The sequence below is a fragment of the Euprymna scolopes genome, chromosome 19 (assembly GCF_053919585.1).
Source record: "Euprymna scolopes isolate OS-2025 chromosome 19, ASM5391958v1, whole genome shotgun sequence".
NCBI classification, from domain to species: Eukaryota; Metazoa; Mollusca; class Cephalopoda; order Sepiida; family Sepiolidae; genus Euprymna; species Euprymna scolopes.
The window spans coordinates 75445165-75459992 of NC_136500.1; the positions used below are offsets into that span (position 1 = coordinate 75445165).

The 14828-nt window shown below is 31.2% G+C and overlaps 1 protein-coding gene across 13 annotated transcripts in view; it reads right to left on the bottom strand.

The window, feature by feature from the left end:
• The window catches only part of LOC145239758 (uncharacterized), a 340227-nt gene that overhangs the window by 110100 nt on the left and 215299 nt on the right, over positions 1 to 14828 (bottom strand). Inside the window, exon 1 of one of the 13 annotated variants that reach the window (XM_080103177.1) lies at positions 7809 to 9511. The exons of the other annotated variants lie outside the window; for them this stretch is intronic. Within the exon in view, the coding sequence (XP_079959303.1) occupies positions 7809 to 8231 (423 nt within the window). The 5' untranslated portion in view covers positions 8232 to 9511. Of the gene's footprint in view, positions 1 to 7808; positions 9512 to 14828 lie in introns of those variants that run through there. 13 annotated transcript variants of the gene reach the window in all.

Genomic DNA, 14828 nt, shown 5'->3' on the forward strand with positions numbered 1-14828 from the left:
TTCTGAAGCACCAAGCTTTATCAAGAGTTAAATGTCAAAATGTTTTTACACTTGATTTAATTCAGGTTTTCATTTTTCAGAGCTTTAAAGTGTGTCAGGGTAGTCTTTATCTACAGCCTATCAAATGCGATCATGATTTCCACACATTTTAAAATCTGCTGCGAAATTCAACTTGCTATGTTTTTGTACATTTTTAGTATGCTATACTAAAATCGCAGGCAAAATCGGATCTCCCTGCTAGTAAAGATAAACACACCTAACTTTATATAAATAGAGGCTAGACTACTGGTGACTTGTTGAGATAATTGTTTGTATGGTTTTATGACATTGGGTTATTTTAGACTAAAAAATCTATTACATGGTTTGTAGATAAACTTGTTTTGCAGGTGTATATTTTGTAAATAAATAATCAGTAAATAAATTCTATTTATTACTTCCGGCCAGAGCAAACTTTCAAGCAATCCTCTATACTGAAAAATTAGAACCCAACCACTGGATGCACTTTAAAATCATAACTACAACTGCTGGGTCATCAGCATTGCAAATTGGGTTATTTGGATTACTCTTCTCTTCTTGAGTGTTATTTCTCACATTTGCGTCAATGTGACTGCTGACCTTCTGTAGGTGGATCTTGCCATACTCAGGAATCTTCCTATCCAACTCAAGAATCGGCATGGGAATGTAACCCTTTATTTAATTCACAGGGGATAGCATGCTTTCATTCTGGTAGAAGTTATAACTAATGTTGCTTGCACTGAGGATTGGACTTTTAAACTCCAACAAATACTTTATCCACTATACCACGGGTCCTTGTGAACAATTCTAGTATGAACTTTAGGAGCCTTCAACCCATTTTGTTTTGTAGTTTTCTAGAAAACAAAATAGCTCTTCTCACACAGTTGTTGTTGATAGAACGAGAGAATGCTACTCTTGTGGATTAAATACAATAGAACCCCAGGATACGGTGGTCCTAAGATACGTTTTTTCAGGTTGCGATGTGAAATGTTTTTCCGGCCCCTGGTTACGGTATTTGCCTCACCTTATGGTGTTATTTATGTTATTTAATTATATACATGTGTATTATATACTGTACTGTATTTTGTTATTAATTTTTAATGCTGTGTCCCGGGATTCTACTGTAATAGGTCTCATTTAAAATTCCATACAAATTCCAGAGTTTAAAAAGATACATCTGAAGATGGTCGGCAGTTACATCAAATTAAATGTGAAAATAACACTCAAGATTACAACAGTAGTCTGAAGAATTCAAATATGAATAATCAATCCTCATTTCAAAAATTCAGAAATGCAGAATTGCCATTTATTCCACTTATGAATGCTCAAAAGCCATTCAAGGATAAGGATTAACAAATGTATGGTAGTTATCATGACAATAACACAGTAATCGTTAGTAGGGGAATTTGGTATAGTTTGATTATTTAGGAGGATGGCTCAGCAATAACTTGTTTACATTGAACTTGAAGACAACTATATTGTAGTCAGAGTTCCACAGACAGGCTGTTCTACGACAGAAGCTTTGTTCATGGAATTCATATTTAGATTTAGACACAAATAGAGTAGAGGAAATTGTTGATAGTGGTTTTAGCTAGACGAGTGTTTTTTTTTTGTGAAAATAAAAAATTGGGAAGGAGGCCATAGATTGGAGCTCAACTGAGCACTTGCCATGAAAAAAAAATAGTGATAGAGCAGAAACAGGCTAGCAACATCTCTTCTATGTGAAAGAGGTTACAAAGAAGAGAAAAGGGCATCACCAAAGTTTCAAAGCTGGTTTTGAACTCTGTAAAGGCAATATAGGGTGCTCTGAGCAGCTCCTGCCAAGATGTGGCAACAGTACTCCATCCTAGGATGTACTTGATTCTTATAGAGGTAGAAGATTGCATTGGAGCAGTAGAATAATCCTACCATTTGTCCCGCAACCTTACCAACAGATTTGATGTCTATACTCCATTTCAGATCAGGAGTGAAAGTCATTGCCAGAAACTTGTTAAAACATGGTGCGTCCCCAAGAGTAGAGCCATTCATTTCAATTGGGGCCAGATGGGGGTTAGAGCATTGATAATAGAAAGAAAGCTTGATTTTAGATGTATGAAAATTAACCAGCCACCTTTTTCCCCATTGCACCACATGCTCAAGATCAGAAGAGAGAATCAGAGATCTAGGTCATTTCCAGCTTTTGAAGTGATGGCAGTGTCATCAGCACAAATGTCTATGATTGATTTAAGAATGTGATTTAGAAGATCATTAATAAAGATCATCAAGAGAGTTGGACCCGGGATGATACCCTGAGGGATGCTAGCATTGATATCGTGAGCTACTGATTTCTGCTCACCAACTACTACTCTTATAAACCTATCAGAGAGAAAGGATTTAATAATCGAGAAGACTTCCAGCTATTCTGTAGTTGAAGATCTTGTGAAGTATACCTTTTTACCATACCCTATCAAAAACCTTTGATATGTCAAGAGCAATTACTTTTAGAAATTAAGCGCTTGTCAAAGATTTGTTAATCCTGTGTGATATTGCAGTTAGCATATCAACTGTAGATCTAGCAGATTGTAAACCATATTGCATGTCACTGAGGTTATTTTTGCTGAGGTGGTTGACTACTTCTCTATTTAACACAGATTCCAGTAACTTACTCATAACACAGAAAAACTGATGGATCTGTACTGAGAGGCAGTTGACCGATTACCTGAATTTTTAAAATCTGTTTTCTAGAAAATATCTACAAAACAAAATAGGTTTAGAAAGTAAATGATAGAATATTTGGATCAGTTAAAAGTTCATCTTGTGTCCATTTCATTCTTATCAACGTAAGCTTATTAGTAATATTACAACTGTTTATCTACACAAGACCCATTCTTGCATTAGTTTTTTTTTTTGTCATTATTTTCTAAATTGATTTGTAAAAAACTAAACAGGGTGTAAAAATATCAAAGAGATTCCCACAGGCTGAGAGAGAAAGAGAATAGTGTGGGACATATTTTAGAAAGACACCAGTCAACATGAAATGAGAGATCAACGTACACATACACCAAAACATTGATAAAATTAAAAGAAAAAATCTTTTACAATCATCAGTTGACGTTCAGAAAATGTTAAAAAAAATTTTTTTTAAAAAGGGTTAATTTCCATTTCAGTCATATAAATTAAAATGATTAAGAGTGAAATAGTTTTTCAACATTACTCTTAAACAATCCGTGATTTTTCTGTATTGATTCACCACTCGTTTTAACAGTTTTTACAGAATATATTTTTTCTTTCTGCTGGGTGTAGTTATAATAGTCCCCCAATAATAAAATGAAATAAGATCATCTTTCAGTAAGTGTTTATAATAATAGAAAACCTCTTGTAATGTTTTCTTCAGTATTCTTTTTTTTTTTTTTTTTTACATTGTCATAAAAAAATATGTATCCAATACAAAATATTCCCAAAATAGTTGTCAGTGATTTGCTGTCAGAGGAATTCTTGCAGACAGCTATTAAAGTCTGCATCGCCAGTCCCTCTCATGGATCAAAATTTAAGTTTGCAAAGGCTCCAGCTATTTTCCACAAATTTGTGTGATTAATAGGATCAGTTGAGTGTGTATAAAGTTATATGTAGTTTATTACAGCATGGTTTGATAAGGCATAAAATATTTGGTGTTTATTTAGACTTACACTTATTTTGAAAAATAATATTAAACAAAAACCGTTAAGCCGTATACCTACTTGTCACGGTTTGAAGGGCTTATATTCCAAAAATCACTAAAATTAATCAAGTAGTTTTTTATTTTTATGATTTTTAATGATTAAATAGTTTTCATTATTTTGAATACAAACAGAATCTGTGTAGTATAATTAAATTGTCGCCCTTGAATTTTGGCAAAATTTAAAGCATGGTGCTCATAAGTTTCTCCCATTCAGCTCATTGTAAAATTTGAATTTTTTTTTTTTTTTTTTTAAACAACTTGTATCAAATAATGTGATTTTTGGAATATGCCATCTTCATTCTGTGACGGGTACATATATCAAAGACTTTTCATGCAATTTTTTTATTTAAATTTTTTTATTATAAGTGCAAATCTAAATAAGCACCAACATTTCAAAGTAAAAAGAAAATATTTTTATAATTGTATGAAAAAAAAAAAATTCTGAAAGATTTTTTTTATATATAAACTATATTTTTATAATATTTTATCAAAAAACAGAAAAAAACATTTTAAAAGATAATTTTTATAACATTTTATCTTTTATATTAATAAAATGAAAATATGATAGGATCATAACTAAACACTGCCTATGCACAACATTAACGTTCACCACTTACAGTTAATACTAAAGCATGTTAATCACCCACAATGCGTACATTTTGTCCCCCGTTTAATAATTATTTTTTATCCTAGTGGACATACTCTCTCAAATACGTATCTCACTGAGACAGTAACAAAGGCTTTCATTAATGCAATTCACTCCTCTTCCGTAACCCAAAAATCACTGCTTACTTTTCTTAATAGGCTAACTTTTCCACATCTTGCTGATTTAGGATTTCCCTTTCTACATATAACTGATTAATGCATATGCTAATATGCTTGCAGCTTCAATTAACAAATGCGCCCTTATTCTTATTGGTTTGATGAAATGACAGAATAAAACTATCAGTTTACAATACTTGCACGTAGTTACTTCTCAGAATAGAAGATTGTAAAAAATGAACGGCTGACCTTGCAGTAATATGGATGGCTTCGCTTACCAATAATAGACGTTCGTTATACATATTGTGATATTTACTTAACTTCATAAAATTTAACAAAGAATACATTTTCTTTACCACTACACTTTAGATAGATTGCAAACAAGTTCTCACATTTAATTATAGACCATTGACAGATTTCAATCTGAACTTGTTTTCTATTTATTTTTTAACATACCCTGCAAAATACTGACCATGTTATTTTAATTACGATTTTCAAGTCACATTTAGTTTTGATATATTTTGCTTATTGATTTGTTACATGAATAGAATAGTTACACAAAGTTCACCCTTCATGTTAAGAATGATTTCTACAAGATGTTAGTATTTTAGAACAGTACTTTTTTTTTTCTTTGTCCTTAATCTTAATGTACTTACTAAAAGTAAACATGAAATTAAAAAGACTTTCGAACCAATCCCATTATATTTAAATGTAACTCTTTTCACATATTCAGTATTGCTTTGAACCAAATGATAACTTTATTTTCATTCTTTCAATTGAATTGTAACACCTTATATATCTTACACTTTCGAATTTTTACTGATATTTCCTTAGAGTACATTAAACAATTTGGAACAGAATAAAAAGGAAAGAGGTGCTTCTACAGATTCTACTTTTTTTTTTCAAATTAATCCTATAGTTAATTTATAGTTAAGGTTAAAAATAAAATTCCTGTTCAAATTTTGTAGAAAGTCCTTTCCAACCATAATTTTAAACTATGTAACATGTGGTACAAGAAAAAAAAATTCAATTAAATTAAAATACTAATAAAATAACTACTCACTATTCAAGAACATCAAACTCATTTATATTTTGTTTAAAACTATTTTTTCAATGCTCCAAAGGATTTTTTGTTACAAATCAAAATTTTAGATACAAAGCGTTAGTGATTTATTTGAAATAATACTATTTTACACAACATCATGGTCCCTAACTGAATTCTAGTTACGTTTTACAGGTTTTAACAATTTGACTTTTTACGAAAACACATCGATCTAATCTCCTGATTGTATTTTAATTTACTTGTTTATTATTATTAGTAATTGAAAAAAAAAACAAAAAAAAACTCACAAAAACATTTTCTTAAAACAAACACTTAGAAAAATCGATTTTATTTGCTTTTAAAACTATATCTTTTTTTGAGGGGGGAGAAGCAACTATTTAAAACTATATCCTCACAAGGATGGTTTTAAAATATATTTTCAATCAATATCTATTCCATAATTGCATGATTTCCCTACTTTATCGAAATTGCTCTTTTCCCCGTTGATCAATTTCCTTGGCACCACCAGAACCCAAATGTTCCTGATGTATATCACAATTTTTTTCATGACAATTACCAGTCTAAAACGATTTCACCTTTATGGAAACAGTATGGAAAATGAACAACCAATCGTTTCAGCATTTTCCAACACTGCTTTATTATTATTATTATTATTATTATTTTTTTTATTGTGTGTGTGTGTAGGAGGGCTCATTTTTATTATTTTTTTCAGGAAAATTTGTGTGCTGGCGTTTTCGTTTTTACCCATCAATTTTCTCTTTTAAATGTTTCTACTATACATGTAAATGAAGGGAGTATTATTTCAGTTTTTAAAACTTTATTTTATGAGGTGCTGGAAGGACTCATTTTCTAAATTACTGACCAAAAGATACTGCCAAAGCAGGCTATATATATGATTATCATAACTTTTGTCCCATTCAAAAGAAGTTTAAAATACACTGCTAATAATTAAAGAAAATCAAAAAAGTAAAACTAAAACCGTGTTTACATTATCGACGACTTAAAACAATGTTCTTATGTAGTGGGCAGTTTTCATGCGCAGGCATACATGCGTTTTATAAATCTACCAAAAATCAACTAATGATCAGATTTTCACAAAATCTTCGATATTCGTTCAATTTTGGATTAATTTATATGTAAAAATGCCGTTTTCGAAAAATATATGATGGGAAATATTTTTTTTTTATACCTGATAACACCCCAATTTCATTTTATGCAATCTAAATAAAATATATTACAATCGTTTGAAATTATAACAAGATTACATTTATTTTTTTTTATGTTTACCATGAATTCGTATATAAAAATGCAAATCAATTCGATATTAGTTTTCACACAAAAAATCTGTTAAATTACAATGAACAAAAAATTCTAGAATTTTTATAACATTAAAATGATTTCAATTCCATAGTTCCAAAATGTTCAGTTTTAACCAAAGAATTTCGAATAAACCTTTTCTAATTTATCTCATTATTGGACGTTACTTTCATTATTAATACGGTACACTTTGGAGCTACCTGTGAATAAACAATGCCAATAAACAGCTCCGTAAAGTAAACAGAAAATTATGACACACCGATTCTATGGCGAGCAGTGGGCTGGAGCTCTCTGCTAACCGAACCGCTTTAGAAAAAGCAATACATATATTCATTCAATAAGAATACTTAATAACCCCCCACCCCAATGTAAACACAGAATTTCTGAAATGTTAAACGGTATTCTACTCGGTAAATGTCGGCGCGTTATTTACGGAAAAACAGTTAATTAAACTGTAGAAGCACCTGTTAAACTACACAAATTTTATAATTGAATACCCGCCCCTCAAAAAGAATGAAAAACAATGCTTTTGTAATCCGCTCGTGAAAACTTACTGACAGCATTATTTATACTATTAAATGATGAAAACTTTATTTTATGAAACATATTTCGCCATTTAAAATGCCCGCCATGTATTCAAGTGACTACGCACGCGCGCGAACATTTCAGTAAGAATACTCATCGCGCGTAGCGTAAACGAAGGCAGAAATGGCGCAAAGTAAGTCCAGGGGGTTCATACCACACAAAGGGTAAATTTGCGACGGGTTTGATCATCAGATTCGTTGTCACCGACCTTGAATACCCCTAGAAAACCAAATTAGATTGGTCGTGGTCGGTGTTCTGTTGTAGCGTAAAAACCGGAAAAAACTACTTTGAAATAACACTAAGTTGAAGTGACTGAAATAGGAATTAATCCATTATTTTTAGCCAAATTATTATTTTTTTTAATATTACCTCGTTTTGAACACTTATTTTATCTGAACGTTGTTGAGATTGTCGAATTCTGGCTATTTTTTGACGATCGTTGGCTTCTAAAGTCATAGACGGCGATAATTTCGACGGAACAGACGTAATACGCGCAGATAAATTGTTTTTATTTGTCGTCTCTGAGTGTCTCAGCATTTTAGACATCTTGATTGCGCTGTACGCATTTGGAGAATGATTGTGGTCGACATATTTGATTAAGACGTGTTTTCCAGTGTCCGAAAGTTTCGTTATGGCTCGACCTTTGCACGAAAGAGACTGGCACTCACGGCAGCACCAATAATAAGTCTTCTTGAGACATTTATCATTCCACAGTAAATAATCCTGGATAATCAACATGTCGCGCCCTCGTTGCGACGGAACAATTTCACACTGAACTTTTGAAAGATCCATATTTTGGTTGCTTATGGAATTTGTTAAAAGTTGTATCCGCTGTTTTTTTTTTTAACTTTTTTTTTTTTTTTAAAGATTTCAATATTTACGTTATTCCGAGATTTTACGGAATTTATGAGGAGTTTCAGACTTGAGAAATCTCATCGTAACCCGGAAATTCATTTCAAACGTTAAAAATCAGTGTGATATCGAAGTTATGTCCCTTAGTTTGTAACTCGTAAGTGTGACATGAAACAATTGGAAATTTGCAATGCATTTCGTCGGAATAATAAAACTGCCTTATTCGTTTATTTTTACTACAATTTATTCAATAATTATTTACTTAGTTAGAGGAATCTTTTCAATTATTTATTCATTTTACACTCTAGCTCTCCTATTTAGTGAGACAAAATTTTTCTTAAACGGTGTTTTACGAAAACGTGTCCCCTCTGAAGATTTTAAAGTATTGATTTTATTATTGCTTATTTATTTATTTGCAGTATTCCATATTTGAGTCCGCCACTCGGCTTGTATATAAATATTGATCTATTCAAAGTAGACATCGATGGTCGGTTCAATTTCCATTTGTCATTGTTAATAATTTATTACGTGATAAGTCTATCATGGGAACATGCAAAATGAATGGTTTGATCCCTAAAATGTAAAAACATTTTGATTCCTTCTTTCATTTAAAAATTTACCAAAATTCAGGAAATCAATCAGTCACTTATATTTCATGATCGTTACTTCATAGTAACGATCATGAAATATAACGAACCAATCAGTTTTTTAAACCGTATTATTTTGTGAAAAATAAAAACAAAAAACAAGACACACACACACACACACACACACACACACACACACACACACACACACACACACACACACACACACACACACACACAAAAAAAAAAAAAAACGCATGAACTTTTTAAAAGTATTTTTTATAAAAATCAAGTACCGGATGTTAACAAATATTGCTTTGTTTTATTTTTCAATATAAGAAAATTCTTGTTAATAAAACCAATATAGCTAAGAAAAATCGGTGCTTACTGCTTCGTTATTAGAACAAAATTCATTATGAGAGTGAAAAATCGAAATATTGAATTTCCAGTAAAACTAATGATACTTACTTAATTGTCGTGTCACAGTAATGAACATATCCAAAATTAGGAAAAACGATAAGGCAGAAAATTAATTCTTAAAACAGTTTTCGAAGACAACGCAAACCGAGTTTTGCTCAAAAAAGAAATCGGAAACTTTTCATTAATAATTAATTTTGTACCTTATCGTCTTTCGTAATTTTGGAATATGTTCATTACTGCGACATAAGTAAGTAGATACAATTGGTCATACTTGACATTGAATATTTCAACTTTTTAAGTACCAAAAAATTTAATTTCTCAAATTAACGAATGCATCATTGAAACATTGTTAATTCAATATTTTCACCAAATAAATATAATTGCAAAAAATATTTTATGATTTTAATGATTACAGTTTATGAAAAATATTAAAACGGAATATTGTAATATTTATTATATGCATAAACATCAGCGTAAGACATTTTTTGTCAAGATAATAAAGTCTAGACCACTACAAAAAAAATAAAAAGAAATAATTTAAAAATTCGGATAATTTCTACGAACAATTTGAATCAGTATGGATGTTCAGTATTGCAATAAAAAGGTAGGATTTGAACCCCCATCTACTAGCTGACCGCATCCAAATTCTATTTTCAGAAAATCATCAACTCTGTCAGGTTCATAATTAAGAATAATTCGAGTAATGCAAGTGCTAGAGTTTTTAATCATGAAATGAAAATAAATTGATGTAGTAGGTAGCTCACACTGAAAAACAAAAAATTTTTAACAAAATTTTATGAAAGTTTTATTTTAAATTCTAAGAAAAAATATTAGTAAACAGACTATCAATAATTTAAGAGTATTCCTGAATTTAAAACTAATACCAAGTTAAATATGAACTTTTTTGGATAAATATAAAATCTTTATATACATTGAAAAATATTAAAACAAAATAGAAATACTTAAATTACGGAACTATTTTTTATAAAAGTAAAAAAAAAAAAAAAAAAAAAAAAAAGATTTTTAATTTCTATAAACTGTTACAAAACTATTCTTAATATAAAGTTCAAAACAATGAAACGAAATAGTATTGCATTTATTTTCTTCTACAAATTCTGCATATGAATAGTTTGTTTAACAACTGACTAAAGACTTTTTTCTTTACTCATTTCACTTTTTTTATTTTGTAGTAATTATGTAATTTTTAGTAAAAAGTACATTTTATAGCCACTGATAACATTTTTCATTTTAATTTTTTTCTTTTATAGATTAACTAGCATGGATAGACATGAAGTTCAGTTTGGATACAGATGCTATCCTAAGGATATTGAGCAATTTAAAAAATAAAAAATTGGATAAAAAACATAAAAATTTAATCGCCCCCCTCCCCCCCCAAAAAAAAAACGTGATAACCTTCCCACTAAATATTTCAGCAGAAAGGATACAAAGAAGAAGCTATTCTCCAGATTGAGGACATTTTGTTGCCCGTGCACTGGACCCCCCCCCCCCCCCAAAAAAAATAAAAACATTAAATGAATCAAAAAAACTATTCATATAGCAGGAAGTGTTTGTGCAAAAAAAAAAAAAAGTGGCGACCAGGATTGAACTTGAAGAGAGGAAGAAGGTGAAAAGTTACAGGCAAATGCGTTTGGCCACGAATACTTATGACACCATAAAGTTGCAAAATAAACTTTTAAAACAGTTTTAGTTTGATGCGCATGCACGACTTACAAAAACAGAGATGCGAAAAAGTACCCTCCCTACAAAAAGTGGTCCAGTTGACCTCCACAGAATCTATCTTTTTTTCCAATTTTCACACATGCATCGAGGTATTGCTCTTTCAGATGGTACCAGTTTCGACCCGGGCAGATGCAGCTAACAAAAGTTTTTAGCAGATATACAAAATCACACATACAAACAAACGACTGTCCTTTATATAATAGACTAGCAGGGGGAGGGGGTACCCGGCGTTTCCCGGCTGTTTAGAGGTGTGTGTGCTTGGGCGGGGGGGGGTGAATCAAAACAAAAGAATAAGCGAAGTAATCACCCTATTTAAATATTATAAAAAATATGTTAAAACTTTAAAAAAATCGGGGGGGGGGGGGGGTGAAGAAAAAAAAAAAAAACTAACGTAAGGCAAATGAATGATGTTAACATTTCTTAAAATCGGAAAAACAAAAACAAAAAAAGAAAACGCGAATGTGATGGAAAAAACCCCAGAAAAACGAACGTTAAAACTTCTTTAAAAAACAAAAGAACGTGAAAAATGACTTATATAACCCTGTTTCAATATTAAACCTTCAAAAATCGAAAAAAAAAAAGAAAAAAAAGACATCTCACACCACGATTCGAACTCACAACCTTTAGATAAAGTGTGCAAAAAACCTGACGCGTTATCCGCTCAGTCAGCAATACGGAGTAGCTTAAACATGTTTGAATTTATTTAAAAGTATTAAAAACAGAATTAACACGTGTCTGCAATAAAAGTTAACTCTGCTGCTTCTATTTGATCCCATTAATGAGGTCAAATAGAAGTAGCGGAGTTAACTTTTGCTGCGGGACAGCTTTTGGGTTTGTTTACCCATGTTTCCCCAAGATGTTGAGGAGGGGGAAATCAGCTCCCCAGTGTCCAGATTGAATAGCAATTGTCCGATATAAGGAGTTTGGCCCCACATTGATCAAAGCTGATTGCTTCTGGACATTACCCAGTGCAGTTGCCGGGAACACTGGGCTTCGAATTAGTTTCAGTTTTATACAAAAATGCTGAACAAACACAAGACGGGCTGAAATAGCAATAATTTTGTAAAAATCAACGTAAATAAATCTAGACACAACGCGCGTTCGCAAATCTTTGATATTATGATCTAGGGGTTATATAAACAGTTCTAAGCGATAGTAACCCCTCCAGGAGAGTCGGCGAAAAAAACCTTTTCGAGACATACAAAAAATGTGCGCGCACATTTGCCTTTTATATATATAGATTAATCGTTCAGACAATTAAAAATTAAAGGGAAACTAATAATAATAATAAAAAAATAAGTTCTTTTTCATAACCATAGCCTGTATAAGTCACGGTCATTTTTGCATGTATGTTGTCTACTAATAGAAACACATAAATTATTAGATTATCAGTTGGAAAAGTTGGTTGCTTGGTTCTATGACATGTCAACTGTCATTGGATCATTTTATGTTGAAACAGATGTTTATTGTATACACTAGACAGTAAATTAAAGGTAATTTAGCAGAGAAGCCAACAAACAACTATACGAATATATATATATATATATATATATATATATATATACACATACACAAGAAATAAATGTTACTGTAGCCAATAAAAGTTAATTTTATACCTACTTAGCTCATTTGTTTTCGTTTTCAAGTAGTTTTTATTGCTCTTTATTTAATCTCAGCCTTTCCAAGCAGATGAGAAAAAAAAAAAAAAAAAAATATGGCGGCATCTTCTTCGGAAGAAGCAAGCTAAACACAAGATTAGTTTTTAGTATAGAGGATATCCTACTTCGAAAAAATAAAACACTTTAGATGGAGGGAAAAAAAAACCCCTAATTGAGGAGCATTTATTTATCCAGTTTATTCCTATCTTAAATCACTCAAATTGAAGTGAAATGGCTTGTCATTACTCTCTAACAACTTTATTTATTTAAATCTGGTTTTAAGTTAAAAAAAAACAAAAACATTAAAAACATAAAGTGATAGTAAAGTTCATCAGAAAATATAGTCACCATCTTTGTTAAGTAAAATTGCCCCCCCTCCTTCTTTGAATGAAGAGAGAATAGAGAAAATACTTTGATACCAGACAGAAGACAAAGAAGATTGTTACTTGTCCCTACATATTAGGCAAGGTTGCAAGATCGATCCTTATGTGTGTGTGTGGGGGGGGGCACTTTCTGCCAGAGTCACTCAAGGCCAGTATGCAACAATCTAATTTATAAAAATTATCCGAATCAGATTAGTTGGCATTTCCTGGTAGAGGTGCTTCAGATAAATTTTCAATAACGATTTCACCGATTCTGAAAGAAAGCGATTGTGCCTGAAAGAATGGCTTTCTGAGCACTAAAGAGAACCAACAAATATAATGGTTGAATTCAGGAGACTGAGGAAGAGTAACTGTCAATCTGATGAGCAAGCTCACTTTTTGCCAAAAGTTAATCAACGAAAATGAACAAAATAGTTGGCTTTAAAACGATTAAGTCAAACATTAAATTAACTTGTAAGAAATTCTGACCTGCTGAGAGAGAGAGAGAGAGAGAGAGAGAGAGAGAGAGAGAGAGAGAGAGAATGGGAGAGGGAGGGGAAAGAGAGAGAGCGCGTGAGAGAATGGGAGAGGGAGGTGAAAGGGAGAGAGAGAGGAGAAGGAGGAGGAGTAAATGTATTTTAGGAAGACACCAGTTAACATGAAACGATGTACATGTGTCAATACATCGATGAAATGAAAACAAGCATTTTACAATTATTTCATTATTGAAGAGTTCATTACAATTCAAAATAAATAAAACTTTATATTTCAGTCTCGGTTACAATTACTGAGGCATTTCTATTAGTATTTTGTTTCATTTACGAGTTTTGAGCGATTATTGAGACTCAGAAGATAGCATGCTTATTTCTGCTATCTTGTGGCCATTCTAACTTAGCAACACAACACTACTTGTTTTTCAAACTTTAAAAAACGCTTTAAAATTAATCAAAACGACAACAAAATCCAGGTATGTAGAAGAGTGATTTATCTGACTTTTGATGACATTTATTTGTGATATATTTGTTTCTTTAACACTTTGTTAGTTTGTTGTCTATAGTAAACCACCTTATTTTTCTTAATAAGCTTTTATCAGTCAAAATACTGGCGTATCACATAGACAATATTGATGAAATAATTTGTTTTTACTTACCAGAGAAACTCCTGCATGTAGATTTACTAACAACTGCAAACTTCATCTCGGGTTAGCACATACTATAGTATTCATAATGTATTTCAAAGCTACATATTGAGCAACTAAATAAATATTATATACAAAGTGCTTAAAATAAGTCTTCAGACTTTTTGTACAAGCATTTAAAATGTAGACTCTTGAAAATTCAGTGTTATTGCTATAGATATGATGACTGAACAATTTCTATGATTTCAGGTTCAAATGAACAGTTACAAGAGAAATTGGAATACACCCTACTAAAGCCTGACTGTCACAGCTGGTGAATTTCAAAAATGCAATCTGGACATAAGGACACTTTACAAGAACAATCTATACTCCTATAAATTCGTTTTTCTTTCGTGTGTATTGATATTCATATTAAAAACCCTCTTTTCTATTTATTTAAAAAGAAAATACAATTTTCTTATATATGGGTTGTGGAATTGCATTCACTAGCAAAAGATCTAGCTAATTTGCATATTTTTGCAAACATTCATTTTAATTATGTCCCTATTAGTTTTTTCGGTTTTCTTATGGGATGATCATCTTTAGTTAACTATTACGGGTAATTATATTCATGCAGATATTCTACGTGATTT